At 41.2% G+C, this 14,950-nt stretch overlaps 1 protein-coding gene across 4 annotated transcripts in view; it reads left to right on the top strand.

The window, feature by feature from the left end:
• LOC120806300 (E3 ubiquitin-protein ligase UHRF2-like) overlaps positions 1–10,710 on the top strand; it is a 30,861-nt gene extending 20,151 nt beyond the window's left edge. For 3 of the 4 annotated variants that reach the window (XM_040157310.1, XM_040157306.1, XM_040157309.1), the window contains exons 4-16: positions 1,454–1,672; positions 1,962–2,071; positions 2,243–2,429; positions 3,569–3,692; positions 5,515–5,622; positions 5,807–5,911; positions 6,032–6,138; positions 6,594–6,756; positions 7,023–7,160; positions 7,471–7,705; positions 7,982–8,133; positions 8,539–8,637; positions 8,736–10,710. In XM_040157310.1, coding sequence (XP_040013244.1) covers positions 1,454–1,672; positions 1,962–2,071; positions 2,243–2,429; positions 3,569–3,692; positions 5,515–5,622; positions 5,807–5,911; positions 6,032–6,138; positions 6,594–6,756; positions 7,023–7,160; positions 7,471–7,705; positions 7,982–8,133; positions 8,539–8,637; positions 8,736–8,882 — 1,894 coding nt within the window. In that variant the 3' untranslated portion in view covers positions 8,883–10,710. The remainder of the gene's footprint in view (positions 1–1,453; positions 1,673–1,961; positions 2,072–2,242; positions 2,430–3,568; positions 3,693–5,514; positions 5,623–5,806; positions 5,912–6,031; positions 6,139–6,593; positions 6,757–7,022; positions 7,161–7,470; positions 7,706–7,981; positions 8,134–8,538; positions 8,638–8,735) is intronic. The other variant, XM_040157308.1, reaches the window with a different exon arrangement.
• Positions 10,711–14,950: the final 4,240 nt, after the last annotated feature.

Raw genomic sequence — 14,950 nt, forward strand, 5'->3', positions numbered from 1 at the left:
ACCAAATGCCGTATACTGTTGATCATGTCACATAAGTTGCATAAACATGTAGTCCATCAGCTAAGTTTGAACCCAGGCCTCAACACAGACAACATTAGATAAATGAAATCATAAATCTATGGGGACGTTTATTCAACCTTACTCTGTCATTACTACTGTACGTAGTTGTTTATCTTGGCTGTTGGTAATCTTTAGTCACCTCACCTTTCCTAACCGTGCTGCTGTTGACTGAGGCAGAGGGTGCTGCAGTTCCCAGAAATTGCGCTCATGGTGTAGGTGACTCAGGCTTGATCAAACCAGACTGGAGTTTTCCTGTTTTCTTAAACGTCTGATGAACGGTGTTATACAGGCAATATAATGATGCTGCTATTGGGAATGACGATTATTTTCTGTTCTGTCTGGCTTCCTTAAAACAATGGCTTCAGTGGGAGACCTACAAAATTTTGTGTTGTGGACTGATTCCTGTCTGTACGTACATGATAACTTGGAAAGGAGGCCATAGTGTTGAAATGCCATCATAATCCTTGGCTCCACGAACCCAGTCAGAATTATGTTGGTCTCAAAATGTAAATGTCTTTCATGTTGAATCATTTTACTTTTCTGTGTCAGAAACTCTTATAGACTGTGTAGGAGGGGAAAAAAAAAACTTATTGTATCTGTGGAATTTGTCCTGAGGATTTTATGTGTAAAACTGGTCCATTCTATATTTAAATCCACGTTTTTTGGGTAAAAGTGTTTTTGGCTTTGTTTCACGTCCACTAGTGGAGTTTAAAGCTCATAGCGTGGCTTGTCTTTAAGTAGAGCTGTGCTTAAACTTTGTAGTAAATCAAATTGTTAAGCAAAGACATCCATTTTGTTCTATACTTTGATGAAAGTCGTATTTACTTTGACAGAAGAAGGTAGATCAGGGGGCTGAAATCACATTTGAATAAATTGATAATTAATTAGGGCAGTAGGTCATACCACCATTATACACTTGTGCGTCTGTACAGAAGCCCAACGTGTTTCAGTTGCTTTCTGTATCACAGTGTCTTCTAAACACCCTTTGACTTTCTCTGTAAAATCCACTTGTATTACAGAGTTTTCCCCCTTTGTGTGCACTTCCGCCGACATGCGTGGACTTGCATGTTCCTGCACAGGAAGATCTCAGTTGTAGTAGAGCAGTCTGTGGCTTCATCTGTTGAGCTGTAAAATAGCTTCCATCCACATCCATCTGTTTTCACACAACATGTCGTTCTGAATAGCTGCTTTCCACTGGATAGAGTATTGCAAAGGTTTCCTGAGGATTTTTACTTTGTTCAATTGATGTCAAGTTCTCATGAGCTACATTGGCCATCCCATGGCCAATGTAGCTAATGTATAAAGAAGTGAAATATTTCATATTTTCATAATATTTCATAAATATTTCGCGCACCTAAACCCCCTCCCCTCTTCCCTTTTCTTTCTTCCCCAGCTACCCAGAGAACGGCGTGGTGGAGATGCGACCGGTGGATGTGCGGCCACGTGCCAGGACCCTGCTGCGGTGGGACCAGCTCCAGGTGGGCATGCATGTGATGGTCAACTACAATATGGAGACACCCGATGAGAGGGGCTTCTGGTTCGACGCCGAGGTTCAAACCCTCAACCAAACCTCTCGCACCAACAAGGAGCTCCGAGTCAAGATCCTCCTCGGGTGAGGATCTTCCTCCTAGGTGGGAGGGTGATGCGTTGGCCAGAGGGGGGTGATTGCTGCTTAATTTTCTTCATTAAAATACGTGCTTGGCCAATTTTTTTTGTTTTTGTGGCTTAACAAGATGTGTGATGTGTGTGGCATGACACCTGTCTGTAACAATCTCAATAACTCATCTCTACATCTTCCTCTTTGATTTTTTCTGTTCTTGTGCTTTCATCACTATCTGTCTCTCTCTTTCTCTTTGTCTCTCTGCCTTTCTCTCTCTCCGTGTCTCTCGCCCTCTGTCCAGGGGTCCTGGAGACGTGATTGGGGATTGTAAGGTTCAGTTCCTGGATGAAATCTACCAGGTGGAGAAACCAGGAGCTCGTGCACTCTCAGCTGCAGATGGACAATTTAAACGTATGCACCAGACTGCACACAATAATACACACGTAGTGAAACCAGCAGCAAAACTTGTCCACGTCATTTTTGAAGATATGTTTTAGAACTGCCATACCATAAAATCATCCCATGTTCACACTGTGTATGTGCATGTGTGTCTGAATGTTTCCTCTTTGTTCCTGGCTCTAGGGAAGAGCGGGCCGGAGTGTAAGCACTGCAAGGCCGACCCTGAAGCAGAGTGTCGCTTCTGCTCCTGCTGCGTCTGTGGCGGGAAGCAGGATGCGCACATGCAGCTGCTGTGTGACGAGTGCAACATGGCGTTTCACATCTACTGCCTCAACCCACCACTGGCCAACATCCCAGATGACGAGGACTGGTGAGGGAGAGTGTAGCTGAGCAATTAGCCACAAAATCCTGTGTTACACAGTAATTTTAAGATTTATCAATGGTGTTTGGTATGAACTGATAGGGATTTAAGCAGTAATTAAGTGGTGACCGAGGTTAAAGTCAAATATTAGATAATGACATAATGACGTCACAGGTGTGAGTGTGTCTAATGCAGCAGCTTTGAACGTCTCTCTGCCAAACAGAAATGAGGGTGTCAATAATTGTGGTTTTTTTTGGCAGTTACTGCAGTTGCTGAGAGGAAGATCCCCACCCTCCATTTCTTTTTCCAGTATCATGTGTTGCAGCATAGCTAAGACAGCAAAAAGCTTAACACACAATTGATGGCAACATTTTCTAACCAACTCTTGTCCCTACTTTTCAGTATATATTCAATTTAAATGTTTAAAGATCCCGATTTAAGTTCATGCCACATCTCTCTTTAGCGTACTTATTTTCATATTTTGAGTGTCTTGTGGCTGATTTGGGGAAGCATGTCTCCTCTTGTACTGTGACTTGTTTTTGCCACAACAAGCCCACCACATTTGATTTGATTTCACTTTATTATCAGAAAAAATGTTCTGAAATTTGTCTCGTGTCCCAAGCTGTACATTTTTTTCACTTTCATAAGCAAACACAACACCTGAACAACAAAAACGACAACTAAATAAATACGACGGAAATATAACACATCAGACGTTGCCAATAAGTAGCCACTAAACCGAAGCCTACTTAGAGCCCAAACTCTGATTTACAGGATGAGGAACAAAAGATTTCTTTAATCTGTTCAGTCTTGCTGTTGGACTCTAAATCTTCTATTTGGTGGCAAAAGCTGATGTTCTTCAAATAAAATATGAGGGGGGTCTGATGTAATATGCTCATTTGTTTTTGTTGATTCCCCACACAGGGATTTTTCAATTTACATAATTGTCAAAATATGCTCATCCAACCATTTATTGTATGGAAAGCACAGATCTTAGATAGATCATACTGAACGTAACCACACACAAAGGTAACTAATGGATTTTTGATGTTAAAACAACATCTCCACATTATTATCTAGGGCTTAGTTGTTATCAAACTCACATACCTGCCTACAGACACAGCAATGATTTCCTCTCACTCTGCCAGGTACTGTCCCACCTGTAAAAATGACACCAATGAGGTTGTGAAGGCCGGAGAGAAGCTCAAGGCCAGCAAGAAGAAAGCCAAGATGCCTTCGGCAACAACTGAGAGTCAAAGGGACTGGGGAAAGGTGAGACCCAGGGGCAGCCTAAGGTACACACTCACCGGTTGGACTGACGGCTGCCCTGTAGGACTGAAAGTAAATTTGACAAGCGGGCCTGAGAGAAGGCCTATGGATCCTCTTCAAACTGCCTAGAAAGAGAAAAGGCTAAGTGGATCAAAATGAAAAAGAAGTTTGTGTCAAAAGGTTTTCGGCAGCCTGACTTTTTTCCAGATTGTTTTCCAAAAGTCTGCCATCACTGAAATGCCAAAATAATAGAAAAATGCTTCAATCTCTTGTACTGGGCACATGTAGGTTTAAGTGGCCTTCTCAGTATAAGAGATAGAAAAAGAATTTTCATTTTTCCGCCAATCAGCTTTACACTGTGACACTTGCTGCAGCAGTCAGTCAGTTACAAAAAAAAAAAAAAAAAAAGCATCACATCGCAACAAGATTACTGGGAATACTTGATAATCAAGTCAGCATTTTTGAAATGATACATTTTTTCATCCGCGAATGGCATTTCCAAATGTACCCACTCGAGGCTGAATTTTTGTCCGTCTGCAAGTCAGTACAAGAGCATCAAATGGCTGTTTGAATGTGTTACACATCAGGAACTCCAAACAAACAAATAGTCGCTTAAAAGAAAAAAGGCGTAGACTTCCTTTTCAGGGTTTTTATTCAGGACCATGCATTTTATTTCATTTACTTCCTGCAAACTGGTTTATTCTTAAGTGTATTTATGTTTTTAATATTCATTGCAAGTTGTTGTTTGCTCTGTGTTTTGTGTTGTGCTTGATCGGAGATAAATGGTTTGCTTCATGTTAAGAGTTTTGCGTGTACCGCTTTGAAGCTTTGCCTGAGCGCACCACAGCTCGTTCTCTCAGATCAGATGATCAGATCAGAAGTTTTTGATCCAGTCAGCATTACTTAATATCTACTTAACTTTAGATCATGCTCCTGGAGTTGATTAATGATGTTGGCTTGAGCTATAGCGTTTGGTTGCAAATGCCTAAATATTTATCATTGACTAATACCTTGTCAGATAATCCTAACATGACTAACACCTTGTACACCTCCTCCCTCCACTTTTTCGTGATGCTAGAGGGCAGGGGCCGGAAAATTACATTCAGACTTTTTACTTTTAGTTGGCAGAAAGAAAATTCTCTCATTCTACTTGCTGAGGCAGAAAATGAGACAGCTGACATGTATTTAAATTTGTTTTATAAAAAAAAGCATCTGCTTTAAGCACACTGTTAAATATTTTCCTCAAAATCTCCTTGGTCTGCTCATGGCAACACTTTGAGATATTGTGTGGCTCGTTTCCATCCTGGCCTGGCTGTCTCCCTGACGCTCTGCTCCATGGTGTAATGTGAACAATGCCATTAAGCATGACTTAGCCACTTTCCTGGAACTGCCAACGGAAAATAACTCCTTTTCTTTACCAGAATGCTCCCTTTCTCTGTGGACTAATTGAAAACAGCCTGGCTTGTGTGTCTGGGCACATTTAAGTGCTGTGAGTCACACAGTATTTATACTTGACATTCACATTATCGCAATTTTATAACCCTTAAATAAAATTCTTTTTTCTCCGCTAAAAGTTTTTGTATTCTCCTTTTTGATGTCCCGTGCGCCTCCTAAGTGGAATGCTCATCATTTCTGAAAGTAAAACATCCTTTGTCCTCAAATTTTCATTTTAATATTTAGCAATATTTGACATACACATCATCTCCCTGCTCTTAAACACTACATAACTATGATCTAAAGGCATTTGCGTGCATGTGGACCTTTTTAATGGTATTTTTGTGCACGTATCTTAGATTCCTTTTCTCCTTTTTTGATGTAATTGCAGGGTATGGCTTGTGTGGGGCGGACTAAAGAATGCACAATTGTTCCTTCAAATCACTATGGACCCATACCTGGTATTCCTGTTGGAACCACCTGGAAATTCAGAGTACAGGTTAGCTGTCCTTATGGCGAATTACGTATTAATTAGATATCCTCTGTCTATAGATAAAACCAAGAAACCAAGCCTTTTCTGACTTTCCCATCCTATATTTTATGTACTGTCAATATAATTTCATTGTGGACTATATTGCCATTTCATGTTATCAACATGATCTAAAATCCTTTTACCCCTTTAGGTGAGCGAGGCAGGTGTTCACAGGCCACATGTCGGCGGTATCCATGGGCGCAGTAACGATGGCTCCTATTCACTGGTGCTGGCTGGGGGCTTTGAGGATGAAGTGGTGGGTTGTTTGTATTTAGTTTGTGAAGATATTCTACCTCTGCAGTCGTGTGAAGCAGGGGGATTTTCCTTTGGTATGGTATGCCAATCACTTTATAACCGTTTCTGTGATCCGTCGTAGGACCGGGGAGATGAGTTCACCTACACAGGCAGCGGGGGTCGTGACCTCTCAGGAAACAAACGGATCGGAGAGCACTCTTTTGACCAGACCCTGACACACATGAACAGGTACGACACTTAAAGAAGGCCTTCCAACTAAATACGTTTGAGCATACTGGTATGACTCCTTACTCCAATGAGTAAAGAAATTTCCGCTATAGTGTAAGAGTCTAAGTTTAATATTAAAAAATACGAAGACTTCTTCTGGACCTCGTCTCAGTTCAGGCTGAATTTCTTCTTTAAATTCTGTCAGGTTAGTCAAGCTTAAATGGTTAAACTTGCGCTATTAAAAAAATACTCATACGATGTATTATCTGAAAGGTATTTTATTTAAATCATCATATCCCAGGGCAAGAACTTAAATTGGGCCTCATTGGTCTAATTTTGCAGAAGTAATTTTAAAAAAGGTAAAGCTCACAGGTTTTTCTCTCAATAGCAATTGATAACTTATTCAACAACATCCGTAATCCTTAGACAGACCCAGTAAACACAAATCTCTTTGGCTTGGATCCTGACTCCTGCAGGGCATTGGCTTTAAACTGTGATGCACCTCTGAATGACAAAGACGGAGCAGAGTCAAGGAACTGGCGGGCAGGAAAGCCGGTGAGGGTCGTGCGCAGTTCCAAAGGTCGACGTATCAGCAAATATGCTCCCGAGGAGGGAAACCGCTACGATGGTATTTACAAGGTACAGACACATTTTTGCTAGAGGTTTTTATAAAACATCTGCTTAGTTCAAGTGAAGACAATCGCGAATATGGACTGGAAATGTAGGGAGGGCAATCAGTCCCAAAATCCTAGCACTGTAACTAACCTCATGCTCCAAAAACCCACTTTAGAAACTAGCTGAAACTCCGCTTTGCACCGATCTTAATGTTGACCCGCTTCAGAAGAATCAAAAACGGCTCTCAATTTGACGCATTTAGTGCTACTCTGGTTGCCTGTGAATTTTAGGTGGTAAAGTACTGGCCAGAGATTGGAAAGTGCGGTTACCTGGTGTGGCGGTACCTGCTGAGACGGGACGATCAGGAACCGGCACCGTGGACACCTGAAGGACTGGAGAGGATCAAGAAACTGGGCCTTGCCGTTCAGGTTAGACTGCAAGTGTGCCTGCATGTGTGCGTTTGTGTGTGAATTTCACTGTATAGACACTACAGATATCCCCTAATGCACCTCGATAATATAAACATCTGTTTAGATACGACATATATACATATAGTATACACACACATACAGTATATGTGTAGTATGTCTTTCATGCTTGTTACTAAAGGCTGCTTTGGAAAGCACCCGCAATTTCCTTTTGTTTGCGGTCTTTTGCGTATGTGCATCTCCAGTTTTCAGAGGTGAAAATAAGATAGCAGTCCACTTGGGTCTCACGTATTCTCCCGTGCGTCCGCAGTACCCGCCCGGCTACTTGGCAGCCATGGCTAACAAAACAAAGAAGGAGGCCTGTGCCAGACCTGGACGTGGTGGGCGGAGTAAGCACTATCCTGGGAGGGGGAGGCCACGGAGACAACGCAAGATCAAGGAGAAAGAGGAGAATGATGAGGAAGAGGAGGACGTGCAGCCAGTGGCCAGTGTGGAAGAGGAGGAGCCGCAGAGTAATGGAGAGCAGAAGACAACCAGAAATAGTGGTGGGTGCTTTCACAGTTGAAGCTCAAAGCAGGTCAGACAAGGTGTTGTGAGAAGAGGACAGGTGAAAACAGCATGAGCTGTGAAACTTCTTTTAAGATAGCTTATAACTATTTTATATTTGTCTGCTAAAAATGCCATCAGGATTTTATTTTCTCCAGGCATGCACCACTGTAAAAGTTGTTTTCTAAAGAGCTCGTTTTAAATTTTCATTATTGTCTTTTATTGTCCAGTTGTAGCTGCCCTTTTTTTTAAGTCTTACTTGTGTGTGTCTCCAGCAGAATCGTCACCAGCAGCAGAGCCTCCCTCTAAACGGGTGAAGATAGAGGAGACCTTCCAGCTGTCAGAGCAGCAGCAGCAGTTGATCCGAGAGGACACAGCCAACAAGAAACTCTGGGATGAAGCCATGGAACACCTTAAGGAGGGACCGGTATGAATCCCAGTACACCCTGACACACTAACACATCTCAGGCTCCTCAGCGCCGTGATCACATAGCATCTCACACAGCAGCATCTGAACGGAGAACTCGGTGAACGTCACTGATCCATGAAAATTAAATTCATCCCCTTGGTCTCCAGCTCTTAACTGCCTGAGTCAGTGTCCCCTTTATTTCCTGATCTCCAGACTAATCAGTCACATCTTTTGTTTGGCAGAGATCAATGTGGGCTTATGCGACTAAAAATGGCAGCATCACCAACATATTTCTGAAAGGATAAGACTGTAATGATCATTTTTTTAAGTTGTTTCTACAGTTGTAACATACCGTGTTTCCCCGTTTGTTTGTTTTTACCTTTTTCATTCCTTTCACGTGTTTCTGTTTGTGTACCTGTGAAGAATTTCCTGCGCAAAATGGAGCAGATCTTCATGTGCGTGTGCTGCCAGGAGCTGGCCTTCCAACCCATCACCACCGTCTGCTCACACAATGTTTGCAAGGTGCGTACTGAGCGGATATGTGCGTAACTACCACTACTCAGGAACCCTGTCCCTGTATTTGTGTGTGTCTTATCTCCTGCTGTCCTCTCTCTTCTCAGACTTGTCTCCAGCGGTCGTTCCGAGCGAAGGTGTACACCTGCCCCGCCTGCCGTCACGACTTGGGCAAGGACTACGTCATGACCCAAAACAAGATGCTTCAGATGCTGCTTGACCAGTTCTTTCCTGGCTACAGCAAGGGCCGATGAGGTCGAAATCACATTTATAAGTAGAATACGTACATACACGCACATAAGCATCCATTCTGTGCACCCGCGTATACCGTCAAGTACTAGAGCTCCACTTTAAAATGCATCACGCACACATACTGTACTTACCCACGGGCAAATGTATATTGCATATACAGCCATTTATGTATACAATCATTCATACACAAACAACCTCAGTAGGGACTGACCTCATCTGTTAAACTTGGACTGACTCCATTAACCACCACCAGCCTGAAATTCAACCAAGGACATTTTTTAACCTCCCTACTCCTGCCAAAAAAACGCACAAAAGGAGTCCCAACTCTTGCACCCACTTGCCATCTCAAGATCTTTATCTTTATAGTTGTGTTGTCCACTGGTTCCATAAATTTGACATACAATACATTGTCAGAGTGCATATTCCTCCCCAGCATTATCATGAAATCAGCCATTAGATTCCTGCCAACCTATACACATTTTGTGTATCATGTACGCAGTTTTACACCAAAATGCTGAGCTGAGTGTTTTACTCAGCCGGCAAATAAAGGTGCTAGGTTAATACAGTGATTCAGGCACAGCAGGACCAGCAATCTCACAAGGTAACAACCCCTGTGCAACATTCGGTATGACCAAGTCGATGATGTGGCTGGAAGACACCCACGAAGTTGGCCTGAAATTAGAAAAGTCAAGAATTAACATTTATTTATATATGAAATAAAGCACACAATCGTTTGTGACCTTGGAACATTTGTTGCTGACATGTGCAGCAGGCTTGTTTTTTAAGTTAATCGAGAGCATTTGTTAGCATCCTGCTAGCTTCTCATGTCACTTGGAATAACGCCACTGCCATGCCTTGAGCTAATAAGAATAGTAAATGTCTCACCGGGGGGAACTTTAAGAGCGTTTTCAGAGAACAGAAATTGGCAGCTGGGTCCAGTTTGTTTGGAGTGTTGGAAGATTTCTGGCTCCAGTAGAGCCGCAACTTTACATACTTAGTGAATGCAACAGTGATCAACAGGCACAACTCTCTCCTTAGATTTTATGTGGAGTCAAAACAAGGCATATATTTCATAAACATACCAAAGACACGAGGCTGTAGAACAGATCAGGGGAAGAAAAACCTCAGAACTCTGCTTTTAAAAAGTCATTTCTGTTGAGTAATCACACCTGAAAATAAAAAGCAATATACAGTGTACTTGTGAATGATCAAACAGAACCATACAGAATGATGATCTTTCTTTAGCAAGGCACTTTCTGTTTTCCAAGCAGCTAAAAATAAATGTACAAGATAAACAAGCACGCACTACTGAGTCTCCCCATAAGAGCTATTGAAACCTCTAACACTGTTGAAATAATTCATTAAACATGAATGTTTAAGACATTAATTTTTTTCCATGTATGAAGTTCTCACATACTAGCACTCTAACTCTTGGTTTCACTTCTTCAGTCCGAAGAAATTGACCAAACTATCCTTGCACATTAGGTGAGTATTTTCTGGTGTTTCCTCTGTCTACCAGAGAAATACTGTAACGATTGAATGGAAATTAAAGAGCAACATAAGATTACAAAAAAGATCTAGCGCCCTGAAATGCTTGAAAAGCGTGAGGTGCGCCGCTTGCACATTCATCTCAGTGACGCCTGAAAGGGCAAACTGTGGTCGTCCCTGGTGTTACCAAGCAACCACAGTCAAGCAGGATTCACACAAAGATGGTTAGCATATATTTTGCTCGGCAGATATAAGTCAGCTATTGTTCTTCCTGTTAGATTGAGTGAAACGTTCACTGGAGAGCTCTGAGCTCCTTCATTTAAAAAAAAAAAAAAAAAAAAATCCGATGGCTGATCGCACAACCAGGATGATGTGAGTTACTTTTTTTTGTCCAATTACAACCGGAAAATGGAGACACGGCTGTCTAAGTCTGTCCCGGTCGAGCCCTGAAAATAAGGGCACTGATTTCTATTCCCTGACGAAGAGCTCTCTAATGAACATGATAGTTATGTGGATCCACACCATCAGAGGCTCAGGGACGGCGCCAAGATGTGCAGTGCTCACCAATACACAGTGTATAAGCTAGACAGAACTGTACTGTTAGACCAGTATGATATTGTCACAAATTGTGAGTCACCAGTCCTGACCCGAAAGACAAGAAAACAGCAGATAGATAAGGGTGCCTTTTGTAGTGCAGACTGTCAAAAACAGTCAAATACCAAAAGTTGGCATCTAATGCTCGGTCAGTTTCCTAATGTAGTAAATTTATTATTTAATCAGGGACTTACTGATTTAAAATAAATATTTGAGACTGTCTCATTCTGGCCAAGTTCTTGCACGGCTACTTATGTTTAGACAATGTTAAACATTTCAGAACTTCTTTTGTTAAATGGGGAGGGGGGGGACTTTAGTAGAAAAGAGTTCAAATTCCTCAGTGTTGTCTTAGTGTTGGCACCAAAAATTAGGTATTGTATTGATAATAGTAATAAACAAACAAAACAACGCACATCCGTACATGGCACAAGTGTGAGCTTTTTAACATGAACAGAGGTTTTCAAAAGCGCTTATGTGTAAGTTGACCGGTGCAAATGGGCATAACACAGTTTTAGTAATACGCTATTGAATGTTTCAATAGGCAGTGGGTTTCATTACAGTCGGATACAACAAACCGCTGAATATATAATAGAAAAATGTGTTTATGTAGAAGGTAAAGATTGAATTGTGTCCTACACAGCACCCCATAGTTAGAACTTTTAACCCTGAAAATTAGAGGAGTGAAATAAATAGATGCGGGACTGGGTTAATCATTTAATGTACATGCTCCTTTCAGCCGATAAAAAGGCCATTAAATGACCAGTGTTAGCAAGTGGATTTGTTGTGGATATTCTGGATAACATAGTGCATGTTTATATGATCAAGAGCATGTGTGGCATATAAAGGGTAAGATCTTGTAGTGCAGAGAGCCTTTGCCTGGGATTCTAAGTGTTTTTTTTTTTTTTAATGGTTTCCATGAGTTTTGTGGCTACAGCAGTTGGACAGAGGTGAATGTTTTATCAAGTATCAATCATCAATCAACCAGTTTGTGGCAGCATTGTCCGTGTGGCTTCAAAAAACAAATGAGAAACATGGGAAACACATTTGTCTCCCAGATCATTATGGCTGCCATCCTATGGCTGACTGGACGTGTGCTTTCCTCAGATGCAGCAGACCAAAAGACGCACGACTTGAATTATCTTACAACAAGTCTGAACGGAGCTCAACACTATTTCTTGACTTTTTTGTTAAAGCTACTTTTGTTTGGGGAAAAATCCCGAACAAGGCACGTTTTTGTATTTATCGCCTACCTTTTCTTATAGGTTATTATCCAGTGGATTCAGCCTGAGCAGGGAAAACTGCCCCCTCCGTATGTTTGAAATGCACTTGGAAGCTTTACATAAATGATAACGTTTTAACCACTGTGGGAGAACAGCTCCACAACAAGGAGGAACAGTGACAGTCATAATCTTCCACAATATTCCTCCATTTCATTTTTACCTTCCTTTTTGTACTTTTCACATTATTATGTGACTCAAAGGGTAATTATGCATTGCTGAATACAGAGGCCTCTATAGCCTGTATAGTATTGCATGTATTATACAGCTGTTGTCCATTTACCTAGAGTTAAAATTGTGTTTGTTTTTTTTTTTTTTCTATATTGAGCAGCTAATGGGGATATACATCTTTTCCAGTGCTGATATGGTACTTTAAAATGTCCAGGGTTGGCAGGTCTGATAGGAACTAAAAACAAGATCATCAAAATAGAGAGCAACATAGCCAGCAGCAGAGCCTCTGCACTGATCTGGGATCTGCACAGAGGTCACCTGGAGTGCTGAAGTTCAGATAGGACATCCAAAATAGTTTCAACACTTGAGTTGTTGTTTTGTGGGGAAATGTAGCCCTTGTTCACTGACACCATCACATTCACCTGGAACAGCCCTCAAGGCAAAGCCATGTTTTCTGTAGAGCTGAGACAATGACAGCTTCAACTGAGGTGGCAGGCTGTTTGTTTGTGGTGATGTCCTTGTTTCTGTTCAGTCATTCAGGATTTTTATTTTCTTTGTATCGACAACATGCAAGTACAAATGCTACTATGGTCTTTAAAGCTAACTGTGATGTGCATTTCTTCCACTGTTGCTCAATCTTGTTCAAAGATTATTTTCTTCCTGCATTGACTGGCAACGCTAATGGCCCTCCTTTCTTTCTCTGCTGTGACCTTCGCTCCCTCTCCTCTCTTTCTGCTGTCCTCTGCTCTCCGTGAACCTACAGTACTAACAATTTTTAGACGTCTTGTGGACGCTTGGCTTCAGTGCTGTGTTGTTTTTATTTCTATTGCACTCTATTGAAGAAAAAAGTTTGAGAAGTCACATTTAATTTTCCTAGAATGCTTACTATTATCTATGTCCGTACGCCATTTTTCTACCATTTTAGTTGCTAATCTTCTATTCGAATCATTAGTCATTTTTATGTGGCAACCTCAAACATTTGCAGCATTCGCCAGTCTGAGGAGTTCCATTGCTTCATATTGTGATCTGAAATTTTATACATGTCATAATAATACTTGATATGTACCTATTAAATATTTGGATTCCAGAAAAAAAAAAAAAGCTTCTCCTCGTTTTGTCCCGTATTTTAATTTTACAGAATGATTTACTGATGACTTTTGACCATTTTCACTCCCACTCCCAAATTAATTTCCAGGTACATTAATCGCAGCTCACTGACATTAAGCCAGCGAATCATTGTTTTCTAAAAGAAGATGAATAAAGTTACCCTGAAAACCTTAAAGATATATAGTATATTTTAAGTTGTTTTTTTTTAATAGAAATTACCATGGTGCTCTTTCCGCATTATACTTCCCACTGCTGGTGGTTAACATTTTGTTCTGATAGCCATGAGATATGTGATACTTTTTTCATGATTAATTTCTTCCATAGTGCAGTTAAACAGGGAGTGTTTGCTTTGCCATTTTGAAGGACAATGAGGACATGAGTTTTAAAACTTTTTCAGGCTTTAAATGAACACTTACTTACCTACTACAGATAATAGTGATTAGGTAGTGGAAATAACATGTCAAATGAGGCAGGTCCACAGCAGATTACAGTTTGCCTAGAGACGGTGAAAGCTATAACCTCTCATATTAGTTTGCCAGTAAATTATTGGTGCCTGCCGCTGAATACCGAGAGCCCCCTTTTAAATGTGCTTTTTGTGATCAGGCAGTTTTAACAAGATACAAGAAGGGTACCACTGGCCAGGTTTCATTAGAACTTGGATCGCAGCTTGAGCTGTGCTGTTAAACAGGAGTGCCGTGTGATGTTTTGCCATTACAAATGGACCACACATTATTTATGAGTATTATGACCTCATACTTAGCATTCATTCCGAACACCAATAAACTATGGACGTTCTTATCAGGAGCACTGGTTGTTCCTTCTGTCTTCATTGAAGGTCCCGCTCAGCCGCACGTGTTTTGAATCTTTTTTCCTAAAGGTAGGCTCAGCCATACTGGATAGAACTTTCAAAACACGGTTAAGAAAGTTGCATGCTGCAGATGCAACTTTTGATATCTGTAGAATGGTCATGTGTAGCTCAGTGTCCTGTGGAGCCTCCTGGTGGTATGAAGAAACATGACACGCTCTGGACGGATGCCCTGCTGCTCTTTCATAACTGACCCGATTTTCTTCACTGAGCAGCACAGATTACAATATGTTGGATACTAGTTACATTATTACTGCAAAGGGCTATTAAATGTGTTTTATAGTGTGCTCCGAGTGCGTGTGTAGATGATTATATACAACACAGGCGCTTGTATTCTAGATCCACTGCGCTGCTCGACCTCCAGCATTTACATCACACAGAATAATAAGATAACTCCAGCTTTATACTGGAGTAGCAATTGAATTTACAGCCCAGGATATTTAATTTCAAACAAAAAAAGAGGAAAAAAACAAAACAAGTAAAGACCCATAGAAGTTTAGTTTAAACATGTTGGCAGGGTTCTTGGATGTGCAAATGAGCTAAATTAAGTACACAGGACAATTTTTTT

Source organism: Xiphias gladius, chromosome 20, assembly GCF_016859285.1.
Source record: "Xiphias gladius isolate SHS-SW01 ecotype Sanya breed wild chromosome 20, ASM1685928v1, whole genome shotgun sequence".
Taxonomy (NCBI): domain Eukaryota; kingdom Metazoa; phylum Chordata; class Actinopteri; order Istiophoriformes; family Xiphiidae; genus Xiphias; species Xiphias gladius.